The 17,652-nt window shown below is 44.0% G+C and overlaps 1 protein-coding gene across 2 annotated transcripts in view; it reads right to left on the reverse strand.

The window, feature by feature from the left end:
• The window catches only part of tet1 (tet methylcytosine dioxygenase 1), a 47,957-nt gene that overhangs the window by 13,732 nt on the left and 16,573 nt on the right, over positions 1-17,652 (reverse strand). Inside the window, exons 1-5 of one of the 2 annotated variants that reach the window (XM_063191454.1) lie at positions 10,914-11,857; positions 10,432-10,482; positions 1,816-4,225; positions 680-770; positions 186-279 (exon numbers count right to left, since the gene is read on the reverse strand). In XM_063191454.1, coding sequence (XP_063047524.1) covers positions 186-279; positions 680-770; positions 1,816-4,225; positions 10,432-10,482; positions 10,914-10,955 — 2,688 coding nt within the window. In that variant the 5' untranslated portion in view covers positions 10,956-11,857. Of the gene's footprint in view, positions 1-185; positions 280-679; positions 771-1,815; positions 4,226-10,431; positions 10,483-10,913; positions 11,858-17,652 lie in introns of those variants that run through there. The other variant, XM_063191453.1, reaches the window with a different exon arrangement.

The raw sequence follows: 17,652 nt of genomic DNA on the forward strand, positions 1-17,652 counted from the left end.
GTTGTTAGCTTAGAAATACTCTTAAAAATGTGCATGAACATAAATACCTTTGAGCATGCCATAGCCAGTTTGACTGTCTATGAGTTATTTTTCTTTTCGCAAGTCTGTTTTTGGGGTACGAATGTAGCTTGTTGTAATGCAGTGCAATGTCAGTGGACCGGCAGAAGACTGAGTAATGACATTACCCATTTGGCAATTGGACATCCCTGAGAACTTCGGCCTTCTTTGCCCGTGTAGACCACAACCTCCACACGCACCGCCTTCCCTTTCTCTCCATACCTGCAATCAATCCACATTTAAACCAGACTTTAAAAAAACACAATCCACATTTTTCAATGGCTTCTACAGATACAGTTCACAGTCAAGCTCTTAACACTTGTTTAAGAAAAGGGGGATATTTCATAGCAGTACCTGCTAGCGACAGACAGCAGTCACAAAACAAGGTGCCCTGAATCTATAAAAACGTGGTTTGAAACAAAAAGTGTGAGAGAGAGAGAGACCCATAAAGTCACTCTGTGGGCCCCTCTGAAAAGCAGGCCAGGGGTTTCCTGTTATAACTTGCACACAGAGTGTGTATCAGGCTTTAGCAATGCTTTCCTTTTACAAGTCACTGTGAAAACAGGAGGCTTCTGTCCGTGAACACATGCAGGCCCCTCCAGTCAACTGTAAACTTCTCTACCTGTTCTCCATCAGTTCCCTCACAGCGGCCACACTCGGGCCAGATCCCAGGTGCGTGTAGAATGGGCCTTCGTCTTTCTCAACGATATGATCTGCAAACAAAACATGGAAGTCACTTTAACACCAAAGTAGTTAACGTGGCAAGCCAGACTATAACATAAAATGTATAACAAACTCACATGGTATGAATAAAAAATGTATTTTCTGTTGCTAGGGCTCATCTAGTTTACTTGACAACAAAATAGTAGTTTGCTGGGCACAATTCATATTGACGTACAAGGATTATGTTGGAGTAACGAAAAGTTTCCATAGTTTACCTGGTTACACTTTATTTCAACAGCACTTTTTGCTGTGTAGTCTGTCTATGTGAAGTACAGTATAGTTAAGTATACAACATGCTCAATTATGTACTTACACCATAATTTAGGTTCAGGGTTAGTATTAAGCTTAAGGTCAGGTATGTGCTGTGTAACTAAGTATACAATAGTATACAATACTGCCGTGCAATACTAGAACGCAGTAACTCAAAATGGTCGAAAAAAAATTTATATCGGAAATCGGTTCTAAACTACCTCATTTGTCTTGTGTCCAAAAATGGTGGTCCAACACCGTCCCGTTTTGGAGAAAACTCATTTTGAAAGTGCAAAAATGACCCAAAAAAGGTTAAACAAAAACGCAGTAAATCGGCGAGTTACTGCTGCACGTTCCAATGGGACTGGTTTGGGAGTAGACAGTAATACAAGCTAAGAACGCAGTAACTCCTGCAGTAACTCCATTTTGTGGCAGTAATACCAGCCAAGAACGCAGTAACTCTGTTTTTTGTGGCAAAAAGACACATACATGTTGTTTTTTGGGGGTTTTTTTTGTGTGCATTAAATTTCTATCCTAAACAAGCATTACCAGGAAGTGTCACCACCAATTTACCGACAACACAGTTGTCGCGCCATATGGAAAACTTTGAAGCCTTTTTTCTCAGTTTGCCGTTTTCAGAGTTACTGCGTTCTAAGATTGTAGGGCAGAATAGTACATGCTACTGCTTGTAGACACGCAGTAAAATAGGGTTGGGGTTAGGATTAGTAGCACTAGGCATATGTTGTAGAACTGAGAACCATGACACGGAAAGCCAAGTGAACTCACCCATGCAGTCACAGGTGGGCACCTCCATGTTGTTTTTGGAGGGCGGCGTCAGCAAGTTCTTCGTCTGCGTGTCCAAGAACTTCAGCGGGGACTCCAGGAAGCTGTGGAGTGTGTCCTTACTAGGAGTGCGTTCTGTGGGATAGCCTGGCCCTGGTGGCTCCGTGTCTATAGTTGACGTTGACAAAACAGTGACGGAGCCAGATGTTTCCACTTTGTAATACGCCTCTTGATCTTTGCGGGGCTGCTGCTGCTGCTGCTGCTGGTCATTGGCATAGCTGCTCGTTTTGCTGTGTGTATCAGGATGGTGGTGGTGGTGGTGATAGGTGGAAATGGCGCCAGGAGAGTCGGGCACACTGGGGTGACCCTGTGGCTTAGCACCGTAATTCAGCACATCACAGGGCCTGAATACCTGAGAAATCGACTGTCTTTCACATTCGCGCCTGCCGTCCGTCACACTGTCTCCATGGCCATTGGTCTGGACGTGATGAAGTGCGTTCACAGGGTGCAGCATGATGGGGTGTTTGCCATTGGAATGGTTAAGAGCATTGGGTCCAGTTACCAGATGGTTCATAGCACTACTACCGTTGCCCATGCACAGAGGAGTCTGGGAGGACCCCAAGTGTGCTTCTTTGAGCGCACCGCCATAGGAGGAGAACGGACATCTCTCTCGCTGCAATTGTGCTTCTGCAATGCATTTTTTCAAGTCTATTTGAGTCTGTGGAAGAAATGGGTTCCTTCTATGGTTCATATTCTTTTGGGAAAACACTGTCTGACCCTTGCCCTTCCCGTTGGGTGTTCTTTTGGATGCGGGCGTTCTATGGTTGCCCGGAGATTCTCCATTCATCTCAAGTGCTTTCTTTTTTGAAACTCTGGGCTTTGCTGGGGTGGTTTTTGCCCTTTTTACAGGGGTCTTCTTCATGTTTTCTACAAGCGCGTGACTGTTGTACTTGATGGCCTGAACAGGCACCCCCTTCAGGGGATTGTTCTCTGAACGCGGGGAGGGATGGACTAAGTGCGTTTGTTTTTGGCGGGACTGAATGATGAACGCCAAGTCGGCCAACTGCAGGGCCACCTCTTCCTCGTCCTTGTTCCTGAAGATTCCGCCGCCAGTTGTTTTCTCCTCCGACGGCTTGTAAGTGCCCTCTGACTTCTGGACTTTGCAAAGTGCTTGGCTGGCCGCTTGCTTCATTTCGGCTTTGAGGGGGAGCTTCTCACACGTTGCGGAGGCCCTCAGCAGGAGTTGCAGGGGAAGCATATCTGAAGTGCTGCTTGCGTTGGGGTGGCTGGTGACGTGATTCTGTCTGTTTAGAGGGCTCTGAATGACCGAGGTCTGGTGCAATGACGACGAGCTGATCACAGAGACTTTGTTTGAAGCAACATCTGATGTCGATTTGGCTCCCAACGGAGGTATGTTTTCTCTCAAGGAGACGTTTGCAGCTGGTTTGCTTTCTGATCCCCGCATATCAAGGTGGCCATTTTCCATTTTTATGGGCATATTTTGGGGGAATGCAGCTAGTTGAGTGAGGGCTTCGATAGCTATGGCCTGTTCCATGCTCAGGTTTCGTTGCTCCACCAAACTCTGGACAGCTGGTAAACCAGCTTCACCGTCTTTATCAACACATTTACCTGCTGTGCTTTTTTGCTCCTGGGACGCCGCGGGTTTAAATGGCCTGACACATACAGATTTCTGATGCGGCTTTTCGTACGAGCCGTCCTCCGGTTCGGCCTTCACCGAGCACAAAACTGAAGGCCGGGGCCCAAAAAGTCTGTCCTCCAAGGCCTTTCTGTCGGTAATGGAAAAACACACTACGGCTGCCAGGGTGGACAGGGCGTCTTCGCAGCCATCCATGCTGCCGCCGCCACCCCCACCTCCACCTTGGTGCGGCGGCATCTGGCCATCCATCAACACCCACGGCTCCTCCATCTTGATCTTCTTCAACGGGACTTCAGTGTTCTCGTCTGGAAGTGCCTCTTCGAGTTTGGGAGGCTGGGGAGGGAGCAGTGCAGCTGTGCTCGCCACCGTCGTCTCTTCAGCTTGGGAAGCAGCAGAGGCGCAAGCAGCAGGAATCCCCACCATCGTCACTGCGGTGTGGTGCTGGCTCCCAGCACCATTAGCCACCACGCTCAGTGAAGGGCTCTGACTAGTAAGTGCATCGGCATCCGAGGAGGTGGTGGTCTCAAGCGCTTCCTTGTGGAGGGCCGTCCCTGCTGCCTGTGCTGCTGTAGCGGTGACTGCTGCTCCACCCGCACGGAGCGTCTGGGGGCGGGTGTCTGGTGGTCGGGTGCTGGTGCTGGTGTCCGGTGGGGTGGCATGGGTCTGAGATGAGTCACCGTCCTTCTCTTCGGCCGCAGAGGTGTCCTCCATCTGCTCCACCTTTGTGCCATTTACAGAGTCTCCCTCTGTCTCCTCCTGAGAGAGAGAGAGAGAGAGAGAGAGAGAGAGAGAGAGAGAGAGAGAGAGAGAGAGAGAGAGAGAGAGAGAGAGTTAATGTTATTTAATACTGTTACTGTATGTTATTGTTCTCTGTCAGTTTAGGCAATACGTATGAAAAGAGGCATGCCAATAAAGCAAACTCATATTGAATTGAATTGAATTCAGAGAGAGAGTGAGCGCGCACGCGAGAGAGAGAGAGAGAGAGAAAGTAAGAAAGAGAGAATAAGGATGACTCAACACGTTTGGCTCCAACACCCCAGTCCTGTAGACTATTATAAGCCACAGTAGTATATGACAGCCTGTGGCTCAGCAGGGTCTGGGAAATGCCTCCAGCCCTGCCTGCCTGCCTGCCTGCGTTTACAAACACTGAAGCATGGCCACTGCTCAGGAAAAACATTCCCATCAGATGTTTACGCTGTTCAAAATATTCCGCCCTAAATTACGTAGTGTTATTCCAAGACGTTCCGAGCTGAATTTAACACTCTTACTTGGTCCCACATTGTAGGTATTGAATTCAAACTGCAACATGTACTGTGTAGCCAGTGTTTCAAAGTGAAACAGGCGGTGTTTGTAAAAAAAAAACATTTCTGTGATATACTTTTGTGATATAAAATCAGCATAACAATGTGTTGTCAACATAACAATGGTTTTGACTCTGTTCAGTTTTAGCCTGCACCATATTTATGATAATGGGATTTACCACACCTGGACCCTTTTACAAGCTTTAGAACTTCTTTAGTCAGTGCCTCCTATGTACTTTACAGTACATCTTCAGAGTAGGGCTGCACAATTAATCGAAAAATAATAGTGAAATCGAACTCGTGATTTTAATCGTGATTTAATCGTGGCAACAGTGACCTACTTTTGAGAGCGTCCTTGAAGCCAGAACATAATTTTCAAAAAAATCAGCAAAAATCAATAATTGTGATTATTAATCGTGATTATGATTTTGACCAAAATTATTGTGATTATGATTTTTTCCATAATCGTGCAGCCCTATTTCAGAGCATGAATATCACATTCACATCATAAAGCATTTTTACTGTAATAGTCAAATCCATCACAATTCATAAAGTTTGACAATAAACCATCAAAATATATCTTATTTCTCTTACAGACCCTTGCCTTCTCGGTCAGTATACTGCTCTGATACTTAAAACAGGCATAACCACATTTTCATGCTTATAGGCAGGGCGACCATAACAGTGGGACAGCTGTGTGGGCCACTGGCAAAGAAATGCAGCTATACCTAATTATACATACCCAACCCTGAAACATCTTAGACTGATTTGTACAGTACCAGGCTTTTTTCAGACTAATGCAATCCAGTTACATTTCTGAAGCAGCCACAGTCTCTCTGAAAGAGGAGGATATCACCCCAATCATAAATGGCGGTGAGTCCTGGACTAAACCCCCACTGACACAGATCCGTACGTTTCAAGCATATAGTAAGAGGAACCCTTTCTGTCCAAAGTGATTTAGGGTGGGACTGAGATAACAGTAAAGGGATTTACAGTAAGACTCCTACTGTACTTGCAGCAACCCACCATGTGAAGTGGGGGAACAGCAACAGGCTAACCTACATGATACAACTTGCACAGTCCAATACAACACACTATTTAAAGAAGGAACAAAACAAGACTCATTTCATTCACACTCACATACAGCCAGGTCAGTCAGACAGACAGACAGCCAGTCACACAGTCAGTAAGTCAGTAGGTCAGACAGACAGACAGACAGACAGACAGACAGACAGACAGACAGACAGACAGACAAACAGATCACAATGTCATGATAACACTGACAACACTTTCCACATCCTTCACAGACTCCACTCCCATCCACAAGTCAGCTCTCTACAATCAGACAGGGGAAGACAGGGGAATTTCCCAGACAAACCATGGGTCAATATTCACAGTTTGACAAGTTCCTATAACGACATAGCACCAGATTCTCTCTTTGTGTTTTTTGTCTGACTCAGTTCCGCTGATTTGTTTGATAATATCATCTGATTGTATTGTGTTTATGCACTCTGCTAGTCGCTCTCTTTTCCCTTTCAACAGGAGGAGACTGATGCAACAGCCTGGCCAACAGAAAGACTGAGGCAATCGTTTGGGAACCAATGCAACTGCTACCCCCAGTAAATACAAAGGGAACTGAAAGGAGGCAATCAACCACTACTGCTTTCATTCAGTGAAGCAAAAACACACGTCAAAATGGCCAGTCTGGGGACGATTGCTTATGTCTGCTGACCTTTATTTTGCTAGAGCGAAGCAGCTGGACCATTCGCATAAAGAATGCATTTACAGTTTAGATCCTTATGCGAATCTTAAAACATTATCGACAGCAGAATAGAATCAAAACTTTCTATTGAGTAATCCAACAGCTGAGTATGTGCCTTTTTATGCCTGAACCCATTTATGTCTGAAACACCTGCAAAAAAACGCCTGCTAAACGCCAAAGCCATTTTTGGGAAAAGGTACTGTAAGCCTATACAAACCTAAATAGCTCAGCCTCTGAAGCACATACCAACATGAAATCAATTGCATTTAAAGGATAAGAATCTCATCTTGCATTAGTTCATAGGTAGTGCATTAGTGTATTTATTCATTCACCTCTAACATGCCAACATTTTTAATAAAACATCTCAAACATCATGAGCCTGAATGTTGTGTCATACAGCCCCTGGCGTTAGGGTCAATGTTGCCATGGGTCAATGGGTTAAGTCATAGAGAGTAAAGCGTTACGTCTCACAGTCATGTCCAAATTCAAGTTTGGAAACATAAACACTTTGGGGTTTCTTTTGCCTTAAGACATGTAAAAGTTTTTATCTAGAACTAAAAGCTTTTACATGCCTTAAGGCAAAAGAAACCCCAAAGTGTTTAAGTTAAACAGTTAGACATAATGAACTTAATACATACAGTATATCACGAAAGTGAATACACCCCTCACAGTTTTGCAGATTTTTGAGTATATCTTTTCATAGGAAAGCATTACAGAAATTTCACTTTGACACAATGATTAGTGACCTTTTAACAACATATTTAACCGCTTAAATTTCTTGTTCACTCAGAAAAAAACAAAATACAGCCATTAATGTTTGAACATGTACTCACAAAAGTGAGTACACCCCAGATTAAAATCCGGTAGAGAAGGGGCTATGTTGGCTCGAATCGTCTCGAAATGAATCGAAATGAAAAGGGATGACAAGGGAGGTCATCAGTGTGCGTTTCAACCTTTCTTTGCATTGAACTTTTACATTTTGAGTCTGCATCTGGCTTAAATAGATTGATGTGAGATTTGAATGCAATCCTATGGAGAATATCATGATCTGCTTCAGTAGTCACAGTGCACGTTGACATGCACGTTTCTTTTAGGTGTATTTCAGATTGCCAATGTTGACAGCATTCATGCATCCCCAAACAATGTCTGTCCCACTACCATGCTTGGCTATTGAGAGGATACACCTTTTTTGTAAAACTCACTTGTTTACCACCACACATGCTTGACACCATCTAAGCAAATTTGTTTATCTTGGTCTCAAGAGAGATGAACAGACCAAGGATATGGATCACTGGAACCATGTCGTGTGATCTGAAGAGACCAAGATAAACAAATTTGCTTTAGATGGTGTCAAGCATGTGTGGTGGTAAACAAGTGAGTTTTACAAAAAGGTGTATCCTCTCAATAGCCAAGCATGGTAGTGGGACTGACATGGTTTGGGGATGCATGAATGCTGTCAACATTGGCAATCTGAAATAGACCTAAAAGAAAAATGCATATCAACATGCACTGTGACTACTGAAGCAGATCATGATATTCTCCATAGGATTGCATTCAAATCTCACACCAATCTATTTAAGCCAGATGCAGACTCAAAATGTAAAAGTTCAATGCAAAGAAAGGTTGAAACGCACACTGATGACCTCCCTTGTCATCCCTTTTCATTTTGTTTCATTTCGAGACCATTCGAGCCAACATAGCCCCTTCTCTGCCGGATTTTAATCTGGGGTGTACTCACTTTTGTGAGTACATGTTCAAACATTAATGGCTGTATTTTGTTTATTTCTGAGTGAACAAGAAATTTAAGTGGTTAAATATGTTGTGAAAAGGTCACTAATCATTGTGTCAAAGTGAAATTTCTGTAATGCTTTCCTATGAAAAGATATACTCAAAAATCTGCAAAACTGTGAGGGGTGTATTCACTTTCGTGATATACTGTAAGTTTGGAAACAGTCGTACAGCTACACGATACAGAGTAATGTAGCGTCTTTGCTCAAATGATTTAACTACATCATACCAACACTGCTGTGACAGTGCAGAGAGCCTTAAGTAACTGATTAAGACTTAGTCATTACAATATTGGTGAAAGGTTATAACAGACTTAGCGCAAAGGAGTTAAGCAATCTTAAGAACAGATTTTATGTTGAACAGTTTATTTAGTTTTACAGAAAAAAACACAACTTGTTAAAAAAATGCATAGATATGAATTTAAACGTGTCATATCAAATGCAATTGTCAGGCCTGATTAATGATTAAATGCAGTCCACTGAAAATGTTGGTACTTTGCCTAAATCTGACATGTAGTTTTCAAGGGCCGTCTAAGTAAGAGATGACATCACAACATCACAACCGTGAGGGCGTCTGTTCTGTGCCTTAACTGTCTGCCTGGGGTCGCTGAGACAACTCAAATATGGACACTTGACTTTCACTTCTTTTTTGAGCATGCTCCTCTCCTCTGCCCTCCTTCACAAACAGAATCATTCAAGCACAGTGACCCGTGCACCACTCCCTCTCCTCACTAATACAAACAATGTTACTCTACACTATTCCCTCTGCCATATTCCCCAGACGGGTTATGCTTAAAACAACATTCCAGACTGCAAAACAGATATTCTTTAAACACACATAGCCAATCTGACATATACACAGTTAGCATTCCACCGCAGACACGCATCCAAACTCTCCTCTTAAGACTCAACAACTAAAGCAACTCACATCCACACATACGAAACAGAACACATATATTTTCACATACTTCCAAAGTAAACACTCAAAGCCACCTCACATACTATTCCCATGCAAACTTCTCCCCTATGACCCAAACTTACACACGCACACACACACACACACACACACACACACACACACACACACACACACACACACAGAGAGTAACGAGAGCAGCGACTGCTGACAGAATCCTAAGCTGACTCCCCTGAGGAAAGGTTACCCAGGCAGGGACACCACACAGCAGAGGGACACAGAGAGCATGTATACGAGAGTAGAATGTAGTGCTAAATCAACACTTAGAGAGTTGAATTAACATTTTCTATAATGTATTTGGTCACAGAGTGTTAAATGAACACTGTATTTCTTTACTGTGTGGATAGCCCTCTACATTATAAGTCCCGGTAACTACATGCATATGAGAAACAAAAGCACTCACAGTTGTTTCAAATCTAACGTGTGAAACATGAGAGTCACAAAAGTCATTTACTGTACGAGAGAAAAAAGAGAAGCTGTCACAACTGCCTTGGCAAGCCAAACGGACATTTCTCTTGAGTTACTTAATAGTAAACAAAAGGAGGATTTACGATGGATCGTGTTTCCTCAGCCTGTAATTTTCGTCGTATCATTATTTTAAAGCCGACTTACATGAGCGCCAAGTGCTTTCAGCTGTCTGCAATCAAACATACATTAGTAGCATTAGTAAGAACCATCTAGCTCATTTCTCACACGCACACACACCCACACACACACACACACACACACACACACACGCACACACAGAAAGCAGTACTTGCTCAGTGATGTGAGTGACCGAGAAAAAAAAGCATGCTTCCTTCCTGATACATGTGTTTCTCTGAAGTCTTACGTGAGTAGAAGCTTCATTCATAGAGTCTACCTTTCCTGCCTCTGAACTTCACGCAACCGAGCCCACGCTCAAATAATACAAATAAACAGACTACCAAACATAGCACAGGTGGAAGTGCCGCTGCCACTATGCCCTGAGCAGTTGCCAACTACAAATACTGCATTCCTCTTTCAAAAGAACAGCAGGTGCTAGGGTTGCACTGTTATTTGCCAAAAAAAAGAAGAATAAAAAAGGAAAGGGAAGAGAGAACACAAGCTACACGCGCAACCAATGCCCCGAAGGTGGAAAAAGACATGTCTGTTACCTTGGAAACCTGCTTCTTTTCCTCTAGTTTGTCAATATCCTCGTTGCCCACCTGAAGAAAAAAAAAGCAAAACAAAAATATAGTCAAGTCAGTGGTGACAGGTGATATTGTGATAGCAACGCAATACACACTCAAACGCACAGACAATAATAGACCTAAACAAACAGTCATACGTTTGCAATTATTCCCAGGCGCACACAGACACACAATACACAGAAATACACATATACACATACAAAGCATATGTGATGCAGAGCCACACACATACACAGCCGTCTGGTCCCCAAGAAGACAATAGATTTTACCAAAAAGCCCAGGACGGATGGGGGTGGGTGTGTGGAGTGTGCATGTGCGTGTGTGTGTGTGTGTGTGTGTGTGTGTGTGTGTGTGTGTGTGTGTGTGTGTGTGTGTGTGTGTGTGTGTGTGTGTGTGTGTGTGTGTGTGTGTGTGAAGGACAGGGTGGCGTAGGGTGGGGGGGTTACCTTCCCTCTCCTCAGGGGCAGACCCTCAATTTTGGGCAACATATCCTAATAGGTAGCCATCTTGCCTCTCCTTCGGCGTCAAAAGGAAATAACTGGCCACAGTAGCAGCAGGTCTTGGAGCGAGCCAGCCAGCCGACTGCCCCGGGTGTCATGATCAAGACAGAGAGAGAGAGAGAGAGAGAGAGGAGCAGGAGGACAGAATGCGGAACGCAGAGCTGGGTCTTGTGCGCTAGACAGACGCGTTATACCGCATGCCTCCTCTCTCGCAAGACGCAGACGGCACTTTCCAGTCGGCCAATCGCGTGGGGACGTTAGCGGCTTGTAAATTATCTTCCATGCCTAGACCCTCCTAAACAAAGGATCCCCTATGTGGGGCTTCTACTCTACAACTACGCTGTGCAAGGGACAGGCATAATCTGTGGAGTGGACACCACAGCAGAGCTGGAACCGGACTGGAGCTAGAGTTGGATGAAGGGGAAGGAGGGGGATTTTTTTTTGTTTTGTGCTGAATGAGCTTGCCCCCAGGGTCAGCATTGACCCAAATTAACATCACAAATCCACCTAACACGTGTGTATTCAACAATACACAAACACAAAACCACTAATAGGTTGCTTTCAGAGCTGTTCACACAGCTATAAAAATGACGCAAAATAAAATAATTTTCTGGCCTTTCATACCTCAGATGGGGATGGCTCTACAGCACTACAGGCACATTACAGCCGTGATCTGCTCTGCTCTGCTCTGGCCTGGCTTTGTGTTGTTCAAAGGCAATGTCCATGCAACCACACACCGACTCGCAATTAGCAGCGAGTGCCGAGTGCCAACAAGCCGATTGCGGTAGTTTAATACCGTCTGCAGACGGAACGTGGCAGTAGAGGGGTCACGTCAGGATACTGGAGCAAGCATCTCCACCTGCTAGGGAACTAGACCATCACCCAGATCCCCTTGCTTTGGACTGCCAAGCACATGAAACAAAACGCAGCCAGACTTTGGTGTTTCTTCCAATAAATAGTATACTACTGGAAGTAGTGCCACACACACACACACACACACACACACACACGCACGCACGCAAACACACACACACACACACACACACACACACACACACACACACACACACACACACACGCAAACACACACTCAGACACACACACACGCAAGAACAAACCCTCACACATATGTGTATTTAAATGCATGCAGTATGAACACAGCGCAAACACAAACCCTCACACATATGTGTATTTAAATGCATGCAGTATGAACACAGCGCAAACACCCTCTCTCTCTCAACCGCAGACACCCACATACAAATATCCACATACAAATAGGCATGCTATCCTTCTTACAATATTATATACCACAACTTTCCCACGTGGATAGATAAACACACGTGCCCACGCGCACACACACACAAACACACACACACACCCACATGCACGCACGCACGGCACACACAGAAATACAATGTCAAAGGAAAAAGACTCCATTACAATAACACTGAAGGAAAATAGAAAAATAATCACAGAAGGAAAATAATCACAGAAGGAAAATAATCAATCATCAGGTTCAATACTTTACCTTTAAGAACAATGACCTTATAGAACCTCTATGAAAATACTAGTAGGGCACGGCACACTTCTCTTTTGACAATCTGAAGCCTCTTCAAGCTTGCTGCCTGACAGGTTTCAAGGCTAAGCAAACTACCCTGAACTGGTCTGACAAGATTACCAACTGACAGGCAAAGCTTGTCTGGTGGACTTGTGAATGGAGCACTCCACGTTATCTATCAACTGTGACCTCATGTGTTTGTGTGTAAAGTTGTTATTGTCAGTTGCAATGGGGTGTGTGATCCCCTAGACCAGCAGTTGGCAAACTTTTCTCTTTGTGGACCGCATACTGAAACCCTAAAACTTCCAATGGGCCAAGGTAAAATGAAGAGCACCTGTTTTTCAAACCAGGTTCTCGTGAAAAAGCAACTGCATTTCTAGATATGAAAATCTACAGGCTGCCTCATATTCAGCGTGATGAAGCAATTAACTAATGTGGCACACACACTGAAACCCTGCTGTGCAGTGGGTATAATATTTGATGTACGATGAAGAATGGAACAGACCAAATTAAAACAAAGAGTTTTACTTCATGGGTGGCTGCATTTGCCTTAGTTTGCCCACACCTGGTAGTAGTATAGGGATGCACGATGTATCGGCCAGATGTATCCTTATCGGCCGATATTTGACATTTCTCAACACATCGGATATCGGTCCGATGGCTAAAACTGGGGCGATGTTTTTTTTAATATGTTACGGTTCTAAAAGATTGGACTTGACGGTGACTTTCATTGTTTGTGCTTCTAGTTTGTCTCTATTTTTCCTCTGATTTTATCACAGGGAGTTAAAAAGTGTTTTTGGAACTAAGAGTTTGTAAGTTTGTTTGCATCATTGTCATCTCTTTAAAAAAAAAAAAAAAAGAAAAACATCGGTATCGGTTAATATCGGTTATCGGCCAAAACCGCAATATCGGATATCGGATATCGGCCGAAATTTTTGACATTGTGCATCCCTAGTAGTATAGTATAGTCAACCTGTGTCTCTGTCACATGGGACCAGATGACGATGATGATGAGGTACAATATATTATGACTGCTACTCCACACTACATCATACTCTACTACACACTAATGCTTCTTTTCACGTTTTTCTTCTCTATGCCAGTCCGGTTCCAACCTAAACCGCACATTGTTTCACTTTAACCATTTCATCTTGCCTGATAAAATCTGCAGAGCAGAGAACCACATCTAATAAGAGACAGTGTAGAAGCGCGGAAGTCCCAAGTGCTTGGCCAAGTCACACACACAACATAATGTCTGATTATATCATCTGTGTGACATGTGGATGTTGAAAGACTCATTCACCCACCCATGACAGTCTGGTCATCTGATTGCTTTTGCAGAGTGTATTGGAAAATCACATAGTTTTCATTCTGACCTCATTTGGTTTTTTTTATCCATTGTTTACTGATCGCTTGTGAAATTTCGTCCCCCTCGGGACCGCAAACTCACCACGTCGTCAACAACATCAGTTCGGCAATGGGAGGTACAGTAGGCCACAATACCGCAGGACTAAAGGACCAGTCCCCAAGCCCAGCGCTACCGATACTCTATGAGGCTTCGGGAGGGAGGTTTACTAACGTCCCACGCTAACTCTGCTATCATGAAAGACCCACTCCATCCAGCTCTCTCTGCTCAGACACAAGCACTGCACATACAACCTCAGTAAGTTATCTCTACGAAAAAAAAAGCAAGACAATGACTAATATTTAACACTATTTATTGACTAAGAGGGCCTGCACAAAAGTTCCTATGTGCCTGGGCAACTAGTCCATGCACAAATGGCTAATAAAGAAGTTTGAACTTTGAACTTTGAATTTAGACATTGGACTAAGTAGCCTACAACATCTTCTCTCTTACTCACATTTTATTTCTGTGTCTTTGTGATGTAGCCTGTTCAAAAAATTGTGTAGAATACAAAACTAAAATATAGCTGCAAGCAGCAATGCGGGGCCAAGCAGAGTTGCCACGGCAACAGAAGGAACTGTAGCGCCCCCTTTGGCCCAAATCTCGCCAATGTTGGGGTGCATTCCTTGGAGGGGAAAATGGGGAGAGAGACGGGGAGGGTCGGCAAAGCACCTGGGCTGGGAATCAAACCCGGGTCAGCCGCATGATAGACGAGTGCCCTACCGGTTGGCCACGGCAGGGCCTGTGCTGCCCTTGATTTATATTGAGTAACACATTTCCATTCCCTCTCAAATTAGTCTATAAAATATCAGCAATTCATTTCTATACTTGAGAGGCTTGCTTTTTGGACAGCAATTATAATCCTCTGTGATCATTCTATTTAGTAAAATTGTTTATATGACATACAATATTATGGAAAAGAATCAGGAGCCTACTGAAAATAGATATGGTCTTTGAAATCCTAAACATAAGAATCCTATAGGCTGCAATGTAATGTTGGCCAGTCTTTTGAGAGACTGGTCTGAGGAATTGGTGTACATAGAAGTAACGTGTGTGTGTGTGTGTGTGTGTGTGTGTGTGTGAGAGAGTGTGTGATAGACAGAGGAACCGAGAGAACAACAATGGTCTCTCTCTCTCTCTCTCTCTCTCTCCTTCTCTCTCTCCCTCTCCCTCTCTCTCCCTCTCCCTCTCCCCCTCCCCCTCCCTCTCCCTCTCCCTCTGTCTGTGTGTGTGGGGTGGGGGTGTATGTGCAGGGGCTGGGGCAGTGGGGCTTTGGTTGACACTAGAGCAATAGCAGAACTACGCACACACCTAAGCTCTCGTCTCTTGTGTGTCCAGAGACCCCCTGCTGAGAATGGTGTCAGTGAACGTGCGCAGGTGCCATTGGCAAAGGGGATAGAGAGATGAGAAAAATCCCTCCATTCTTTCCACAATTTTGAATGGCTGCTGTGAGCTGATAGTTTTTTCAATCGTTACGAAAATCCATACCTGGGTGCAACATAGTGTGAAGATGACCTGTGTACCAATATTTTGAAAATTGGGAGTACGGTTCAAAAGATACAGGCAAAAATGTAACTAAAATTTTGACCTGCTGGTGGCGCTACAGGGTTTGAGCTGATTTTATTTTTTTTGTGGTGGGTCATGGGATGGACTTCTGTGTGTGTAAAGAATCCTAGCCTAATTCGACAAACGGTTACTGAGATATGACCTCACTTCCTGTTTCGCCACTTTTACGACAATTTTGATTGGCTGTCACGGCTAAACGATAAAAGATATCCAATATTCCTTGAGACCCCATGTGTAGCTCAGTCCAGAGATACTATGTACCAAGTTTCGGGCGAATTGATCAAAAAGTGCGGGAAAAATAGCATTTTTATTGAATTTTACAAAAATTAAAATTGCAGGAAAACTATACACGCAGGGTACAATATCATCACTAGTTCTCGGATTTGTCCTGGGCCAAGGATTCCAGGGATACCACATTTTTGAAAATTGGACCAGCGGTTCAAAAGTTACAAGCAGAAATGTACCTGCAACTTTGACCTGCTGGTGGCGCTAGAGCGTTGGGGCTGGGGACCTATAAATCGCTGCGGGTAATGTTGATGCTGCCTCGAATATGTGTGCCAATTTTCACAACTTTCCTATGTACGGTTCTATGGGCTGCCATAGACTTGCAGAGGGAGAAGAATTTTGACTGGAGTCAATGAGGGAACTAAAACACTAGGGGCCTTCGCCAGCTTCGCTGCTTGGCCCCTAAAAAAACTAAAATCATTGTAGAGCGCAGACCAACAGCAGGCCAGCTCATATCATCAACAAAACAGAATCAGCATGTACCACTGTACTAGGGTTGCCAACTGTCCCTTGAAATACGGAATCGTCCCGTGTTTAGAGATGAAAGTAAGGATTCCGTATTGAGCTGAAACGGGACACGGGACGTTAAAATGCAGGAAATTACATCTGAGAAATGCTCAAATTTCTGGGGGACGACACCCAGACCCCCGGCATGATGAAGTGTCCCGTATTTTTTTCATTGACAGTTGGCAACCCTACACTGTACATACCAGCTGGGAAAAATCCAGAATGATACATTCATACCCAGGCAAGTCATTGTGCTGCAAACCAACAAAAAAACTAGTAAACAAACAAACATACTATATAACCTCCTCAGCAAGGAGCTAGGTAAATCCCATCGCATCCCTTCCCACCGACCTACCGTACCAAATGGCTGCATGGGAAATAGTTATTGAGCTTTGGTTTTGCTTCTGGAAATGCTTAGAACCGGCAGTGACCTGTCTGTCCAATTAATTCCTTAATTTGACTGGCTACTTCAAAGAAAGATGTGAAGCTGCTGAATTTTTATACGGCCCACATTCGTTGCATTTTGTGCCTCTGAAGTGTCTCGATTCAGCTCTAAAAGGTATCCCACCACAACAACCTTTTCCACATCCCTTGGTCTCACTCCATAAATGCACAATAATTGCTCCATCTTAAAACGTCCCATATGTTAGTCTTTAACAAGCTGCCCAGTGTTCATTAGCAGCCAGCACGTCAGGCATTAATCATGCCCCTTTCAGCGCACTGGTAAAGAGGCTCCAAAACTATGACTAAGTATATCACATATAAATCTAGGTACCAGGGGGTGCCGTGGCATGGTGTGCTTAGACACCGTACCATGAATGGGCAAGATGCCCATGGGCACGCAGGTTCGAATCCAGCCTGGCTCATTTCCCAACCTTACCCCATCTCTCTCTCTCACTCATTTCCTGACATATTTTTACTTTCATTATGAAATAAAGGCATAAAAGCCCAAAATATATACAGTGCATAGGCTGTCTATTCCTCCATTAGGTGTTAGGGAACGATCACATCCCTCTCCCCATTTAGTATTCCATCACGACATGGGGGAAAATAAGTGCTCATAGAGCAGTTAGCTGGTGTTAAATGGGTAAAGCGGAAAAGAGGTGGCTTATTTTCGGGGGCCTCAAGTCGTATTACAGTCCACGACGGCTGGTCTGGTGACAAAAAGTTGGGAAAGCATGACACAACACCTGGATCGGTCCCTAACCAGGGTATCTGCACATTTTTCATCACCCAATTTAATGCTTTTTAATACCATTTTAATGCCTCCAACAGTAAAATTAATACCACTACACGGGTGTGCTTGTGTGTGTGTTACATGGTATAATATTGCTATTGTTATTACATTGCTATAATGTAATGCA

The sequence above is a fragment of the Engraulis encrasicolus genome, chromosome 24, assembly GCF_034702125.1.
Source record: "Engraulis encrasicolus isolate BLACKSEA-1 chromosome 24, IST_EnEncr_1.0, whole genome shotgun sequence".
NCBI lineage: Eukaryota > Metazoa > Chordata > Actinopteri > Clupeiformes > Engraulidae > Engraulis > Engraulis encrasicolus.